The sequence below is a fragment of the Esox lucius genome, chromosome 3 (assembly GCF_011004845.1).
Source record: "Esox lucius isolate fEsoLuc1 chromosome 3, fEsoLuc1.pri, whole genome shotgun sequence".
In the NCBI taxonomy this organism is placed as follows: Eukaryota; Metazoa; Chordata; class Actinopteri; order Esociformes; family Esocidae; genus Esox; species Esox lucius.
Window position 1 is genome coordinate 20,886,318 of NC_047571.1, and position 17,341 is coordinate 20,903,658.

The 17,341-nt window shown below is 43.0% G+C and overlaps 2 protein-coding genes across 11 annotated transcripts in view; both read left to right on the forward strand.

The window, feature by feature from the left end:
* The first annotated feature begins 1,524 nt into the window (after positions 1-1,524).
* Positions 1,525-9,113, forward strand: fem1a (fem-1 homolog a). The gene has a single exon (XM_010887401.5). It carries the CDS (start codon positions 1,698-1,700, stop codon positions 3,549-3,551), a length of 1,854 nt encoding a protein of 617 aa, XP_010885703.1. The 5' UTR covers positions 1,525-1,697; the 3' UTR covers positions 3,552-9,113.
* A 2,348-nt stretch (positions 9,114-11,461) lies between these two features.
* Positions 11,462-17,341, forward strand: part of LOC105021078 (receptor-type tyrosine-protein phosphatase S) — an 85,132-nt gene continuing 79,252 nt past the window's right edge. For 5 of the 10 annotated variants that reach the window (XM_034290456.1, XM_034290458.1, XM_034290465.1 and 2 more), the window contains exon 1: positions 11,462-11,803. The gene's annotated coding sequence lies outside the window, so the exon portion shown is untranslated. The remainder of the gene's footprint in view (positions 11,804-17,341) is intronic. The other 5 variants (XM_034290477.1, XM_020045417.2, XM_013132880.3 and 2 more) reach the window with 2 other exon arrangements.

Below are 17,341 nucleotides of genomic sequence, written 5' to 3' on the forward strand. Positions count from 1 at the left end.
TGGAGAAGAGGGACGTGATGATGTCTGAGAAACCACAGTTCTCTTTCATAGCCTGCCCATGTCTCTACTATACTTGCTGCTTTAACAATTACAATGTTCATGCAGTTTAATTTATTTGCTTATGTATTAATTAGATAATATTTAATTTAAATTTTCCTTGTATTTATTATTACAGTTAATTTATTTTATTTACGTGATATTTATTTTTATTTATTGTTTTTTTCAGATATGAATGATACAGAATGCTTACTGGGGCTTTTTTTCTCTCTCCTTTTTCAATTTTACAATAAAAGACTATAATATTATATTGTCATCTCAAAATCATTTCTCCAGTAACTGCTAGCAGTGAATGAATGCCCTCTAGTGGTTGATATTTACAGTTTTACAATGCATAATTACACTGAACCAGTGCCCAGTGGCACCAATTTCTCAAAATAAAACATGTTATCGGATTGTGGCACAGTGATAGAACAATTTGGAAAAAATGTAATGCTTCTGCTTTTTATGCACAATCAGCGCAGCTTGGATATGTAGCCTATGTAATAGCCAATGACCTACATGTAGCATGTCATACAGTAATTCTGTAGGCCAGGGGTATTCATATCTGGCACTCAAAGTCAGTTCCACTACATTTCTTTCATTGCAATCCTGTAATCAGGCACTTATTTTTACCTGAGACATCAGATGAGAGCAATTAATAAGTGAGGTAGTACCAGGCCCAGCTCCAGGATGAAAATACTAAGGGGGCATTTTTGTTTTGTAAGTGAGGGGGTATATGTAATTTATATAACATTTACAGCATTTATGGGGAAACAAAACTGGGGGTGTACAGATTCTATCTATTTTCATTATTGGATTATCTTTTTTTTTATCGATTAATAGGCCTATTTGTCACATTATCACCCATGCCAACTGCTCTTCACTTATTTCAAATATTGGTGGTATTTATTATCTGCATTTCATACTTAATAAAAAAAATACCAACTTGTTATAATATTTGGAGTTATGTTTAGGTTCCAAATGTAGGGGACATGTCCACACCCAGAAAGCAAATAATGCAGCACCTTGGACAGCGTACTACCAGCTACTAACGCAAGGCATAGCTTACAGACAATATGAAACAATTTTAACTCTGTTTAAACAATGGACAGCAGAGGTAATGATCAATAGATGAACGAGTTTGTTTAAACGACAGAAATTCAGTTCCATATATTAGAATAGATACAGCTTTCATTTCGAGTATTCCAGAGAGCCTTCGCTTTGTGTTTAGGAGTCATCGGGGATTGTAGTTTAAATACGTTTACAAGAAAGCTAGTAATGATCCCAATGAACGAGCCAAACATTCGTCTTAAAACTAAATTTCCCAAGACCACCCATCTTGTGCTGCGTTCACACTTACGAAATGCCTTATGGGAATTATATTTTGACTCAATAGGGAAGTGCCGTTTCATCCCTGGTGAAATTATTCCAAAAGAACTACATTAACCAAAATGCTTAGAGTAAATTGTAAACATAGATCTGTCAAACAACACAAACGCCATCTTGACAGTAGCTTTAAAATGGCAGAAAAATGACAGGGAGAACCCGAGCTACGGATAGGCTTTCTTTTCTTATTTTGAAAAGACAGGACCTTTCCTGCTATCCTCAAAACGTAGCTAGGGGGTTGATGGCAAGTGAGAGAGTGGAAAGAAATTAAAATGGATATCACGACGGCGGTTTTCAACGCGGCCAGAGATGGTAAGCTGAAACTTATCCAGAAGTTGCTGAGCAACAAAAGTCCCGAGGAGTTGGAGGCTCTCGCCGAGGAGAAAACGCAGGGAGGCACCCCTCTCCTCATTGCCTCTCGATATGGACACTTAGACGTTGTGGACTATTTGCTTGAACATTGTAAAGCTAACGTGGAACTAGGAGGCTCGGTGAACTTTGACGGCGAGACTATTGAAGGCGCTCCCCCACTATGGGCGGCTTCCGCGGCTGGTCACCTCCCTGTCGTCCGTACTCTTCTTAAACATGGTGCCTCTGTCAACAACACTACACTGACCAACTCAACACCCCTCCGCGCTGCCTGTTTCGATGGTCACCTGGATATTGTCCGCTACCTGGTGGAGCACCGAGCCGATATGGAGGTAGCCAACCGCCATGGTCACACCTGCCTAATGATATCCTGCTACAAGGGCCACAAAGAAATAGCCAAGTTTCTCCTGGAACGTGGTGCCGATGTCAACCGTAAAAGTGTGAAAGGCAACACAGCTCTCCATGACTGCGCTGAGTCTGGTAGCCTGGACATCATGAAGATGCTGCTGAAATGCAACGCTCGCATGGAGAGGGATGGTTACGGCATGACCCCTCTCTTAGCTGCCAGCGTCACAGGGCACACCAACATTGTGGAGTACCTTGCCCACCAGCCCCGCACCTCTCGTGAAGAACGAGTTGATGCACTTGAACTCCTGGGGGCCACCTTTGTGGATAAGAAGAGGGACCTCCTGGGTGCTATGAGATACTGGAGGAGAGCCATGGAGCTGAGACAGCCGGCTGACAAAATGGGAGTCCTGGACAAGCCCCCTCCTGGTCCCCCTGTGCCTGCTTATGACTGTGCCCGAGAGGTGAGCACTGCCGACGAGCTGGAGGCTCTGATCACAGACCCTGATGAGATGCGGATGCAGGCCTTGCTGGTTCGAGAGAGAATCCTGGGGCCCTCGCACCCTGACACCTCATACTACATCCGCTACCGAGGGGCCGTCTACGCCGACTCGGGCAACTTTGAGCGCTGCATCAGTCTGTGGAAGTACGCCCTGGATATGCAGCAGAGCAACCTGGACCCACTCAGCCCCATGACAGCCAGCAGCTTCCTGTCTTTCGCCGAGCTCTTCTCCTTTGTGCTGCAGGACCGGGCCAAAGGCACCCTGGCTACACGCGTTACCTTCCACGACCTGATGGGGGTGTTAGCGAAGAGCGTGAAGGAGGTAGAGAGGGCAGTGGCGCAGAGGGACAGCCCCCCTGAAGCCCCCCAGTTCACCAAGGCCCTGTCCATCATCCTCCACCTGGTGTTCCTGCTGGAGAAGCTGGAGTGCACCGCGGAGCAGGAGCACCGCAAGAAGCAGACGGTTTACCGCCTCCTGAAGCTGAACCCGCGGGCGCGCAGCGGCTTCACCCCCCTGCACATGGCCGTGGACAAGGACACCACGTCGGTGGGCCGCTACCCCGTGGGCCGCTTCCCCTCCCAGACTGTGGCCTCTCTGCTGCTGGAGTGCGGGGCAGATGTGGATTCACGGGACTGCGACAACAACACGCCGCTGCACACTGCCGCCAGAAACGGTTGCCCAGAGATCATGGCGCTGCTGGTGAGGGCCGGGGCACACTTCGATGCCACCAATGCCCAGAGGAAGACTGCATACGAGCTGCTGGACGAGCAGAGCAGTGGGCATCCGGCCCTCTACCCCCTCAACTACGTCACCCTGCAGTGCCTGGCAGCGCGGGCCATCGAGAGGCACAGACTGCCCTACAAAGGCCTGATCTCTGAGGAGATGGAGTCTTTTATCGAGCTGCACTGACCCCCCATCCCCTCCCCCCATAAAGATCCTGTCCTTGTCCCTGACTGTTCCCCAGAACCCTCTGAACCACAAAACAATCCCCCCCCCCCCCATCTTCTCCCTTCATCCTCATTAAACCCCACCCCCCTTTTCCGGGGTCTCTCCTTTTTCAGCACCCATCCTAACACCAGCCTGGGATCTTTGTCTCAGACTAAACCGCAACTATAATCCATCTGGCCTCTAAAGATTTAGCTAACACCAGGCTTGGAGCATGTTACTTGTGGCTTCATGCATTCGCTCAGTGCTCTCTCTTTAGGTTAGGTGGGGATAGGGGTCAGGGTTGGATTTGATTTGATGCTCTCTGTCTTATTTCCTCGTTACCCTCAATAAGAAAGGAAGATTCGTCACAGAAAGGAAAAGATAGCAGTGCGTATGTATGTATTGAGTGTTAGCTTGTGGTAAGGTGGGAATGGAAGCTGTATTACTTGATAGGACGTGATCAGATATTGCCAGTGAACTGCATGAGAGGCTTAAGAGTGAATAGAATAGCTTGTTTGTTAAATCTATCTTGGTGTGCAAGGTTATCAAGAAGCATCTTTTGAACAAAAGACTGTCTGGTATCAATGTATGTTTATCATCACTTGAGCATTATTTAATTTCTCTGACCCTTTGATGTTTTGAGGTGTGTTTGAAACCCATTTGTGCCAAAACTCAGCCTTATAACTTCTCTGTTAATGGGAAATTAGCCTATACCTTAAAACGGACTGACTACAACTGTAAAAGACTGTCTTGCATGGGACTAAGAATACAGTGTGTTGTAGCCTAGACTACAGCATTTGTTTTTTTGTTTTTTCAGGTACGTGTGTGTGCGTGCGTGCGTGCGTGTACGTGTGTGTGTTACAACTTTGTTAATCTCTAGAAGTCTCCCTCTAGAGCTTGGAGGGTGGAGATTTCGCTTCCATCCTGAGTGAATGTTAATGGGCTGTTGAACCCAGTATAAGATCTATTCTAGCCTGTTTATATACAGTCCATGCAGAACGGTGGGAATCTATGCAGTTGCTCAGTGTGATGATATCAATAGGTGATCCTATTAACCACAGATGCAGGCAGTACCTAATGGTAACAAATTGTACCCTGTATTTTAGTCTTATTTAAATTTAGAATTTTTGTCAACACCATCTCAGTTTGGTTTTAATTTTATCCTACTTTCTGTTGCTACTGTTATGTCAGTCGCTATGTAAAAGTCACACCTGATTGAAATCACTTTGAAACACCTCCCTGAATCCTCAAGCATAGCTTAACAACAACCAGGCTATGGACTCTGGCATCCTCTTAACAACTGATTCCTTTAACTGATAACTTCAGATCCAAACTGTTGAGATACTTGAATAAAATTCAGTATCACTGCAGCAAGTGTGTTTTCTGTGTTCCATATTGTACATGGTGCTTTTGAATCTCACTGGTGTGTCACCTGCTATGGGGCTTTTGCCAAATGTTTATATTTCATAGGGGTCAATTAGTTGTTAGGCTTTTGTTAAAGAGAAGTCGACTTATAGCTGCAAACTATGTACAGTATCCAAGTTCCAATTCTATTCTTTTGAATGGCTTCTTCACAGTTTGCAACAGCCCTTGTCCATTGTGTTCATTAGCGGTAGACTGCATCGCTCTGCAACAGATACTGATTGTGCAGGTTAGCCGTGCTCTCAGAGAGCTGTGTAGAGTGGATGTGACGGGGTAACAGACAGCTGGAGTAACACTCATATTACGGAGGCCCTTATATTTAGAGAGATTGAAATAGGCGTGAGGGAAGAACACTATCCAGCCTTGCTCTCTGGGTTCTCATGCAACTCACCTATTAAAGACAGATGCCTGAAGTTAACTTTTGAGGGCTCAGGTTTGAGCTCCCTGCTGGTTTGGTTATTTCTAGTGACCAGGAGTTCTTCGTGACCACGTGGCTGAAGAACTCTGGTCCCAAGCATTTCTGGCCAGGTCATGTCGACTGGAAAACGTGGCCCAATTTATTCTCCTGCCTCCCTCCCCCTTTTCCACAGCACTTTGCAAATTACAGGAGTATCATATTTGGGTAGTCACACTTCAGTCTGCCTTCCCTATGGGCAGTATTCCTAACCTTTAAATTTACATTGTTTTTAAGACTGCAAAAAAAACAAAACATTTTGATAAATGTATTACCTGCTGTTTTGCTTTCCTTGAGTGATAAATAGAATACGCTGTGTTTTCTGCCGTCCATGTCTTTGTCACTCTACAGTGTGTGATGTGGTGAGAAAAGAAACCCGACAGAAACATGATCTTTTGACGTCCAGTGCTCTTAAAGTATAAATAGAGTGCAATTAACGTCACTGCAGGGTAGCAGTGGAGACGGGCTGTTTCCCCTGCTATTTCAGGGGCATTTCACCCCAGTCTCTGCCCTGCAAACAGACTTACGGTGAGGTAATACACACCCAGTCAGCTCCCTGGCAGGGTCTGTGTCCCAGAAACCATCTTCGGTGACTTTGGTCCATGGTTGAACCAAGTCAGCCTATTGTAAAATTTGGACACTTGCCATATCCTACCATTACAATGGGGCTATCATTTTCTTAAAAGCTAATCATTTTCGTTATTCGATCTTAAATTCACAGTTCATCTCCATTTTCTTTGAACAGTCATAGTTATAGGTGGAAGATGATTATGTCTTACTGGCATCTATTTAAGGTGAAATAAAACATTTAATTGGGAATTTGCATTTACCTCCTGAATTCACTGACTTGATCCAGAACATTATTATTATTATTACTTAGGAAAGTCCAGTAGACTGGAAGGTTATTCTGTAGGTGGTCTAACCTGCATGCCTGATGCCCCGTCGGTGGCTGTAAGTAATCCTGCTCAGGGCCTTTGTCTCTAATAAAAGATAAGAGGGTCTTACATTTTGAGATACATATTGTCTTACCAGCCAGATAAGACCTATGATTCAACGTTTCTAGTTTATAGGAAATATTATATTTTATACATGATTTATAGAATTCTCAAGTGCATGTCTGGCATCTGTTTGATTCATTATATATTTATCTGGAAGGCTATTACATTTAGCACTACTTACTGTATGCAACCCAAGATTGTGGCAAGCTGATGTAACCACAGTGGTACTTCTCCTTTCACCCACTAGGTGTCAGCAGCAACAAGGCAAATGCACAGTGATCAGCACAACGCCACCTGGCCGCTCACACTCCTTTGTTCCAGAGCAGCTCAGAAGGGGACAAGTGGATCAATGGGGAGATGAAAGTGCGAAAGGGATTAGGAAGTACAGTGTTTTTTTTTTGTTCTTCACTCTCCAAGTTGTTTTTGTTCTGTTCATTTTGCGGCTTGCTTATCATTGTTGTCTTGGACAATATCAAGACAATTTTGATGAGTGCACTGCTTCTCTTATTGTGAACTGATATCTCAGAAGTCAGATCTACTGATATGGAATTGTGTATGTGTAATAGTAAAGGTTGGGTAAGGTTTACCTACTTCACAAACTTCATGTCAACATCAATCTGGAACTCTACAACTTCTCTTGCCTAGTGTCAAGAAAAGTACTTTCTTATTTGTTGTGTTGTAGGTGGGGGAAGATAGTTGATACATCTTGTATAATGAATTTCAAATCAGTTTGGTCTGTCTTAGCTTCAAAACAGATTTTGTTTTGTTTTCAAAACAAAATCGGGGAAACGCATATACTATTTCCCAGTTGTTATTTTTTTGATGATTTTCTGAAATGATCATGGAAAAGGCATACTTTCTGCAATGTGTATTATCTGATATTAGCTTTGACAAATGTCCAACAAAGGTAGATTTAATGTGACGATGTGCTTCTTACTTTGTATTGCCTGTATTACCTTGCACATAGTCCTTGTTGAACTGTCTGAAATTGTTAGTTAATGCAGATACAATATAAAATAATATGTTTTATTATTTTTCACATTTCAAAATACATTTTGTTTGAAGTGTTGCCCACTCAGTAATTGATAAGTAATGTATTTTTAACAATATGTTTTTAGAATTTTTACATCAGGAACAGATTGTGTTAGCAATTTAAATAATTCATTATTACCCATACCTCTGCTTATATATTTCTTCCAGAATACATCAATTATCAGACTGCTACTCTACATTTTAGGACATTGTTTGGTCTAGTCCCATTTTTCAAATGTCTAGGCATCTGAATTAATACAAAATTATCTTTCAAAAGCATGTTCGTTAGTAAAGGTATCAAGAACTTAACATCTTTAATGTGAATAGGTCGATGCAAATCATTTAATGCAAATAGGTCAGTTTTGCTAATACGTGAGAAACAAATCATCCAGTTTGACTTTTATTCCTCTGAATAAAATGCAGCTGTCTGTATTGAAACCATAGGTCCCAGATGAACATACCGTGCATTCAGCGTATTTATGAGATTATTTTTGTATATGAAACCCTTATACACACTTGCCAAAGTCCTTCAGTGTCATTTTCTTGTGTGACAAAAATGAAAATATACTGGATTTAATTAGAAGTTTTTGCCCCAACACAAAAGTCTATTATGTCAAAGTGTAAAAATATAGACAATATTGCATGAATATTCACCCCCTTTGCTATGACACACCTGAATTAGCTGTGGTCCAACCAATTCTCTTCAGGAGTAGTTGACTGGAGTCCACCTTTAAAGTGTTTCAAATGATTTCAGGTAAAATACACCTGTCTCTGGAAGGTCCCATGTGTGGTTATCAGGGATAGGATATAAGAACTTCCTCAAAATATCCTCAGGAGCCCAGCAAAGTAAAAAAAACATTAAGAAATGAAGATAATATGGGAAAACTGTGAATGTGTCTACATCAGGCCGTCCTCAAAAACTGAGTATCCAGACTAGAAGGGGACTAGTCAGGGAGGCCACCAAGAGGTCTGTCTTTAAAACGGTCCAGCCTTCCATGATTGAGCTGGGCGACACTATTCCAACTGAGAAGATGTGGAAAGAGTGAAAAATCGCTGTCCACCAAAGGTCCCCAACTAACTTGATAGAGATTAAGTAATTTGCAAAGAAGAATGGAAGAATTGCTGTGTCCAGACTTATCCAAATAAACTTGTGCCTGTACCAAATACAGACTAAAGGGGGTGAATACTTATGCAATCAATTGTTTTGTATTTGTAATTCATTTAGGTCAGTTTTATCTTTCACTTTGACCTTGTGAACATTTTGTGGTGATCAATGGCAAAACGCCTTATTAAATTTGTTTTGATTTCATGTTGTTACACAATCAAATCTGGAATGTCCAATGGGATGAATACAGTTGAGTGGCACTCTAACCTATAAACCCTGTCTCAGGGTTGACTAATTCAGAAGATCCTGTCAATTTCCACTTTGTTTTTGAACATTTTATCTTGTTTATATTTTGTGTACATAGTAAATAGTAATATATGTGTACAGTGTAGTAATATATAGTAAACTATAAGTACTATATATTAAACTGCATGGATTTGTGGTTGGATGTGCAGAGTTTTTGAAATGTGTAATGTTCTGCTGAACCATGTTATCAGCTCTGACTCCATTTCAAAATAAAGGATGAAAATGTGTGTGCTTGTGTGTGTTGGTGTGTGTGGGTTTCTGAAAGTTGCCTTTTCTGGTCACCACTTTCCAGTACTCTGCCGTGCAGTAAATGGAAATAATCATTTCTGTATCTCTATGTCCAATTGTTTCTGATAAGGTTTGTGTCTCGTGTGTGTGTGTGTGTGTGTGCGCGCTGTTTATGTGCCCTATGTAGTGGTGTCCTCTGAGCCAGGTAGTTGAACATCATATCTGCCTTTTGTGTCTCAGACTCATCTAGATCATTGTTCTCAAAAAACACTTAAATCACACATCAAGTATTGATGAACAAATTATATTAAAGGTCAAAATCTTTACTGTACATTGTGTAATTCATTGAGAACAAAATGACGTAACAACGGTCAGTGGAAACCAAAATCCACAACCGATTGAGGGCTGGATTCAAACTCACACCGAAAATCATGGGCTGTTCCAACTTGTGTTAATTTTATCACTGCAACTCATAATGTGACTCAGTAGTGTGTCTGGCCCCCACGTGCCTGTATACACTCCTGACAACGTCTGGGCATGCTCCTGATGAGACGGCGGATGGTGTCCTGGGGAACCTCCTCCCAGACCTGGATCAGAGCATCAATGAGCTCCTGGACAGTCTGTGGCGCTACTTGGAGGCATCGGATGCACTAATACATTTGGATTCAGGTCTGGGGAACGTGAGGCCAGTTAATGGCATCAATACCTTTGTCATCCAGGAACTGCCTACACACTCTGGTCACATGAGGCCGGGCATTGTCCTGCACCAGTGTAATGTCTGACAGTGGGTCAGAGGATTTCATCCCGGTACCTAACAGCAGTCAGGGTACCTTTGGCTAGCTCGCGGAGGTCTGTGCAACCCTCCATGGATATACCTCCTCAGACCATCACTGACCCACCACCAAACTGGTCATGCTGGATGATATTGCAGGCAGTATAAGGTTCACCACAGCATCTACAGACTCTTTCATTTCTGTCACTTGTGCTCAGTGTGAACCTGCTCTCATCTGTGATGAGAATAGGGCGCCAATAGCATACCTGCCAATTCTGGTGTTGTTTGGCAAATACTATTGAGCTGCATGGGTTGTGAGCACAGGTCCCATTAGAGGTCATCGGGCCCTCATGCCACCCTCATGGAGTCTGTTTCTGACAGTTTGGTCAGAAACATGAACACCAGTTGTCCGTGGAGATCATTTATTAGGGCTCTGACAGTGCTCCTCCTGTTCCTCCTTGCACAAAGGAGCAGATACCGGTCCTGCTTCTGGGTTGATACCCAAACGGCCCTGTCCAGTTCTCCCCGTGTAACGGTCCGCCTCCTGGTATCTCCTCCATGCTCTTGAGACTGTACTGGGAAACACAGCAAACCTTCTTGTGACGGCACGTATGGATGTTCCATCCTGGAGTAGCTGGACTACCTGTGCAGTCTGAATGGGTTGCAGGTACCACCTCATGCTACCAGTAGTGACAAGGACAGTAGCAAAACAAGAAACTAGAGAAGAATCAGTCAGGAAGGATAAGTAGAGAGACATTGTCTGTGGCCACCACCTGTTAAACCGTTCCCTTTTTGGGGGTTTTCTTGCTGTTGCCTCTCCAGTGCACCTGTTATCACTTTCTTGTGCACCAAAACAGATGACATTGATTCACAATCACTTACAAATTACCAGATTACCATCCCTGAAGTCTAACTGACATGTTATTTTGTGATGATTACGTGTTCCATAAATTTTTTTGAAGGAATATATAAATATATATATTACCCAAATCCACACTATTGTCATGTTCTGGGGATGCTTTACCACCACATTGCTATAAGGCTGTATGAATCTGGAAGCAGCTGTGTGTGTATATGTGTGTAGGTATTTGTTTAATACGTCTGGAGATCCAATTTTTCATATTTAAAAAAACTACTTAATTTCATTAAATCTTCCCTCGTCATTTTCTCCATCATAGTTCAAAAGGACCTTGTGAGTTATTCTCTGTTCATACATTTCAGCATATTTTCATAATTCAAAAATACCTTGTGAATTGTTCTCCAATGAGTTAATTTTATTGTGTGCTAGTGAAATGAATGGATCCCTAATCATTCTGAAAATATATTCTGAACATCTCTCCTTTATCTTATTCGTATCTTTATTTAGTCCATCAGAGCCCACTTGAACATAAGTGCTACAGTAGACCGGCAACCTCAGCAGCGGCAGCCGCCTTTTCAGTCTGTGGTTCACTATGACAGAAAAGGTTTGGGTGATGAGGGGGGTGCGGTTGCCATTGGAGATCTTGACTGCATCACGTCATGGAAGGGTGGGGGGGCTCATCAGCGTGTGAGAGAAAGAGCGAGCGAAAAAAGAGAGGGAGAAAGGTTGAGGATAGAGCGAGTGTGGAAGGACATTGAGGAGGAAGACAGGGTGTATCAGTGACATCAACCAGCAGTGTCTAAAAACGCCGGACCGGACATGGTCCGCCGATATACGGGTGCTGAGTAGTAGTCCTGCTTCTGAGGAGGCGAGAGGACAACTGAGGACGCCTGCTTTCATGCGTTCCCTGCCTAAAAGTCGAACCTTTCTGAGGAGCTCTGCTGTCAAATGGAATTATTATTTATATCAGGAGTTCAAGCGAAGCTGGCAGCTTCAAGTCCATCCACTTAAATGTATGTGATCAAAAGGAAGACGGAGCAGATACTTTCTCCATAAAGGTAAATTATTTAAAAAGAAGTTATCTGACCATTCACGTGAGGAATTTATTTATTATTGAGCACCGCGCCCTGATCTTTAAATCACACCTCGCTGAACTGTCTCGGGTAGGCTGTTTGGTTGTTCGCTGTATTCTCGGCTGCAGTTACAAACAAGGCCTATAGGTTGTATCAAACAGAGGTTATGGGTCAATTTTGATAATTTCTTGTTCGAATACAACCATGTTTTGGTGTATTTGATACTTTGCATTTAACTGGGCGACAATAATATAATAGGCAGGTTCGCGTCCGCGGGACCCATCATTCCGGCCACCCAGCTTCTCTCCTCCGCCTCATTGTTTAGAGGTTTAAGGACCCCTCGATGGCAGTCTCCCCTTTGTTCCTCATATTTTTGTTTTGACGCCACTCGAAGCTTTCCGGGCGTATGACATACTGAAAGAGTGACCCGTTTTATTTATTATCTCTGTTATTGTTAATAACCATGTGGCGCCTATATTAGACTAGTTTTTTCTTTATATGGGCCTACTGTATATCTAGCGTGAGATCGGCCAGTTGCCATACGTCGTGCGATGACATGACACCAGGTGGCAAGGCGGAAGGTCCATTAGATTACAGACTATTGAGTCGCTTTGCCTATTAGACACCTGCTTCTCCCATCAACATTGTTGTAAAATGTTAAAATTATTCATTTATTCTTTTTGAACACTTGTTAATATGATGTTTCGACCCATTTAAAGCCTTATAAGACCAAATGAAATCCGAGCACAATATTAGGAAGCATCTGGTTACTAAAATCGGCTTGAATGCTGGCATCGATTTACCTTGACACATTTTTGCTGAAGGAAACAGCACATTTAACTGCTATGCTTTTATTTGATGTTTAAATGCCTTACAGACTATACAGAAACCAGGCCTCCTGGCAGCAGTTTGAATAGATCATATCATATCCAAGCTAGAACGTAATTGTTTTGTTTTGTTCTTTTTCTCAACACAGATGGTCTGTCCATCCCTTGGGGGACACATTGTGTAGGCTGGTGTTAATTCCAACCAATTTCCACATCCCTAATTGCTTCAAATGCACACCCATGCACCCATTCATTTAGATTTTGCTTCATTTTTAAATGGATAAATTTTCACTAGACATTTATATCTAGAATATTAGACCACATGACCAGCTGTACTAAGGCTGTCTATTCCACACCACTTTTTCATTGAAGATAGATTAAGACAAGCTCACATGAAGTTAATCTACTCAGACAGGCAATGCAGAGAGGAACACAGCATTTCTACAGTTACAATGAGGTTCATAGGATCCTGTGTACTAGTCTTAGTAGGAGCTTATTCAAATGCACCATACTACTCCTAGACTGGTTTTGTTTAATTCATTTGGGGGTAGATAAATACAGTTGGTGAAACCAGTGCTTCTATGTACAACTGAATCTGAAGATTATTAAAATAACGGTCCAGCAGTAAAAATATTATTCTTGTCCAGTGGTCAAAGTCATAGCCTTTGTTGCATACGCTGCAGCATGGGCTTGAATCTGGGCCACTGCTCTTTCAGTAAAAAATCTGTCCTGGATCTTTTACAACATTCTCTATCGATGAAAGCATAAATGTCTTTTAAAAAACTCATACCCAAATGTGCTTGACACTTTTGAGGAGTATAATGTCTTAGAAATCTGCAGTGTAAGGCATGTACCTTAACCAATCCTGTGCAAGAAATCCTGAAAATGAACATGTTACATAATAAGTAGAATTGTTTTTTGCAATAATCCATTTTAAATTTGAAAAGAAGTGGATAGTATCTGGTTCATCAGCTGCCCACTGCAAACGGATCTAATGGCACTGCAATTAGTTCACCTGCCACTGACTTCGCAGGTTTGTTACCAGTCAGATCCAACAACCAGAGAAATAATCTCAGAGAACTTTTGTTTGCAAGCAGGCAAGCAAGTTTATCCATATAGCACAATTCATACATAGAAGCAAATCAATGGGCTTTACAAATAAAAATAAAAATATAAAAATACAGTAGATTAAAAACAAATGTTCCCAGAACTGTGATGTGTCCTCTGAGCCAGGTGGTTCAACGTAATATCTGCCTTTGTGTCTCTGTGACTCACCTAGATCATTGTTCTCTTCTTTCTACCCAGATACAGTCACAGGTTTTACACAGACATACCCAGCATATACTATATATATATAAATAAACCAAGCCCACAAATAATGAGAAGTGGATGAGAGAAGTGTGTTGTGTACTGTGGATGAGAGAAGTGTGATGTGTGGAGTGCACTGTGGATGAGTGAAGTGTGTTGTGTACTGTGGATGAGAGAAGTGTGCCGTGTGGAGTGCACTGAGGATGAGTGAAGTGTGACGTGTGGAGTGTACTGTGGATGAGAGAAGTGTGTTGCGTGGAGTGTACTGTGGATGAGTGAAGTGTGTTGTGTACTGTGGATGAGTGAAGTGTGACGTGTGGAGTGCACTGTGGATGAGTGAAGTGTGTTGTGTACTGTGGATGAGTGAAGTGTGACGTGTGGAGTGCACTGTGGATGAGTGAAGTGTGTTGTGTACTGTGGATGAGTGAAGTGTGACGTGTGGAGTGCACTGTGGATGAGTGAAGTGTGACGTCTGGAGTGTACTGTGGATGAGAGAAGTGTGTTGTGTGGAGTGTACTGTGGATGAGTGAAGTGTGTTGTGTACTGTGGATGAGTGAAGTGTGACGTGTGGAGTGTACTGTGGACGAGTGAAGTGTGACGTGTGGAGTGTACTGTGGATGAGTGAAGTGTGTTGTGTACTGTGGACGAGTGAAGTGTGACGTGTGGAGTGCACTGTGGACGAGTGAAGTGTGACGTGTGGAGTGCACTGTGGATGAGTGAAAGCTGTGACATGACTTCTGACTTGACTGATGCCCTTCTCCAGATGAATCAGATTGTGATGTGTCAGCACAGATGAATAATGTACACTGCTTTTCTCTACCTCTCCTTTACCGCCTCTCCCCTCTCGACCTTTCTCTCTCTGTCCTTTTCTTTTCATCCTTTTCAGGCCTCCCTCCATTGCTCCTTCTCCTGTCGACCCAATGCTCTAATATATTGTTTCCGTTACATCTTTTGGGGGAGTGTCCTATGCTCAACCTCTCAACTCTTCATTCTGGCTCTTTAGATGAGTGTGCAATGTAGATGTTATTGGGAACTTGCAACCCATCTTGAAATGCCCTGAAGGTGAAATTGCAAACCGGTTGCAATGAGGTTCTGTTGCTACTGGGTCTCTGAGTGACAAATTCGAAATGATTGCGAGATTGAGTGACAAGATGGCTGACATGATAGAAACAGGCAAATTGTCTCATTAGACCTGGAATGGATGCTGTTGTAGGCAAGCTCTATATTATTCTACAATGTTATAAAGAATTCTGAGGAATTTGCATGCTGAAAGTTTTGTGCAGTAGGATAAGCTTCTTGGGTTTTGGGCTGTAGGACAAGGCTTTTTCCCAAATACAAAGGAAAAATAAAATCCTCTTTAGTTAAGAATTCATTCTTGGCTCAAGAGTTATAGTAAACATTCATGTCTCCTGGACGACTTTCAAGACCTAGAAAAAAAGGAATCATTGTGTCCAGAGAGTAAGTCTTTGTTTTGTTGAAATCTGTCCATGTAAATGACGTCAACTGTATCACCATCAGCTTTGGGTTATGGCTACCGCAGTCTGCTATGATCTGGGTCTGCATGTTTATTTAATATCCCTACCTGTGTGTACTAAGGTTATAACTCTATTTGCATAACATCACTTGCCACCAGTCCAGAAGGTCAGAGACCATTTTGGGCTTGCAGTGGGGGGTGTAAAATATGTCTCATGAGCATGTGTGTGTTTTTGTTTCTGACGTGTCTGAGAGACCAAGGTTATGTGGCTTTCTCACTCACTTTCAAATTACTCATTTTCAAATCTCAGCCTTAAAAGGCCCATAACATGCTGTAAAGAGAGGACCATAACGTGCTGTAAAGACATGGCCATAATGTGCTGTAAAGACGGGGCTGTAACAAGCTGTAAAGACGGGCCGTAATGTGCTGTAAAGACAGGGCTACAACATGCTGTAAAGACAGGGCTACACTGTGTTGTAAAAACAGGGCTACAAAGTGCTGTAAAGACGGTGTTACAGCATGTGCTGACGAAAGGGCCATAACTTGCTATAAAGAATGGGCCGTAACGTGCTGTAAAGACAGAGTCCTAATGTGCAGTAAAGACGGGGCTGTTACATGGTGAAAAGACAGGGCTGTATCGTGCTGTAAAGATGGGGCCATAACGTGGTGTAAAGACAGGGGTGGAATGTGGTGTAAAGACGGGGCTGTTACGTGGTGTAAAGACAGAGCTGTATCGTGCTGTAAAGACGGGGCCGTAATGTGGTGTAAAGACAGGGGTGGAATGTGGTGTAAAGACGGGGCTGTTACGTGGTGTAAAGACAGGGCTGTATCGTGCTGTAAAGATGGCCATAACGTGGTGAAAAGACAGGGGTGGAATGTGGTGTAAAGACGGGGCTGTTACGTGGTGTAAAGACAGAGCTGTATCGTGCTGTAAAGACGGGGCCGTAATGTGGTGTAAAGACAGGGGTGGAATGTGGTGTAAAGACGGGGCTGTTACGTGGTGTAAAGACAGGGCTGTATCGTGCTGTAAAGATGGCCATAACGTGGTGAAAAGACAGGGGTGGAATGTGGTGTAAAGACGGGGCTGTTACGTGGTGTAAAGACAGAGCTGTATCGTGCTGTAAAGATGGGGCCATAACGTGGTGTAAAGACAGGGGTGGAATGTGGTGTAAAGACGGGGCTGTTACGTGGTGTAAAGACAGAGCTGTATCGTGCTGTAAAGACAGGGCCGTAACGTGCAGTGAAGATATGGCTGTAATGTGCTGTAAAAGACAGGGCTGCAACGTGCTGTAAAGATGGGGCTACAACGTGCTGTAAAGACAGGGTCGTAATGTACTGTAAAGACAGGGCTGTAACGTGCTGTAAAGACAGGCCGTGGATGTTTGACTGTGGATCTGACATGGTGCATCATAACAAGTAAGTGTGATAACGATTCTTCAGTCTGCTGGTGGTTGGCACACACCCGGTTGGCTGAGACGTCCCACTATTGTGAGGAGGAGGGCGATTTGTCAGTCTGTTATCTTTGGCAGCTTTTGATTTGTCTCTCTCTCACACACACACTCGCTCTCAAGCATATACACACATATAGAGGAGACACGCACAGAGGCGCAAGCACCCGCAAACTCACTCAGAGGTTGGACATGTACATATGCACACTTATATGGCTGCAAGAACAAACACATACTGGCTGATTCACACACACACACACACATACACACACACACACACATACACACACACACACACACACACTCACACTCAGTCTCCCTGATTTACAACAGCACCATCAAGGACAGTGTCTGTTTTTCTACTCCATTACTTTGGCTTTCAGTTCCAGTCACATCTTATGGTCCCTCAAGGCAGAATTCATTTGGCGTCACAAATCCCATCTTCATCAGGAACCCAATGCAATAT

Coding starts and splice junctions, on each gene's coding strand:
- fem1a (XM_010887401.5), top strand. CDS start 1,698: ATGGATATCACGACGGCGGTTTTCAACGCGGCCAGAGATGGTAAGCTG.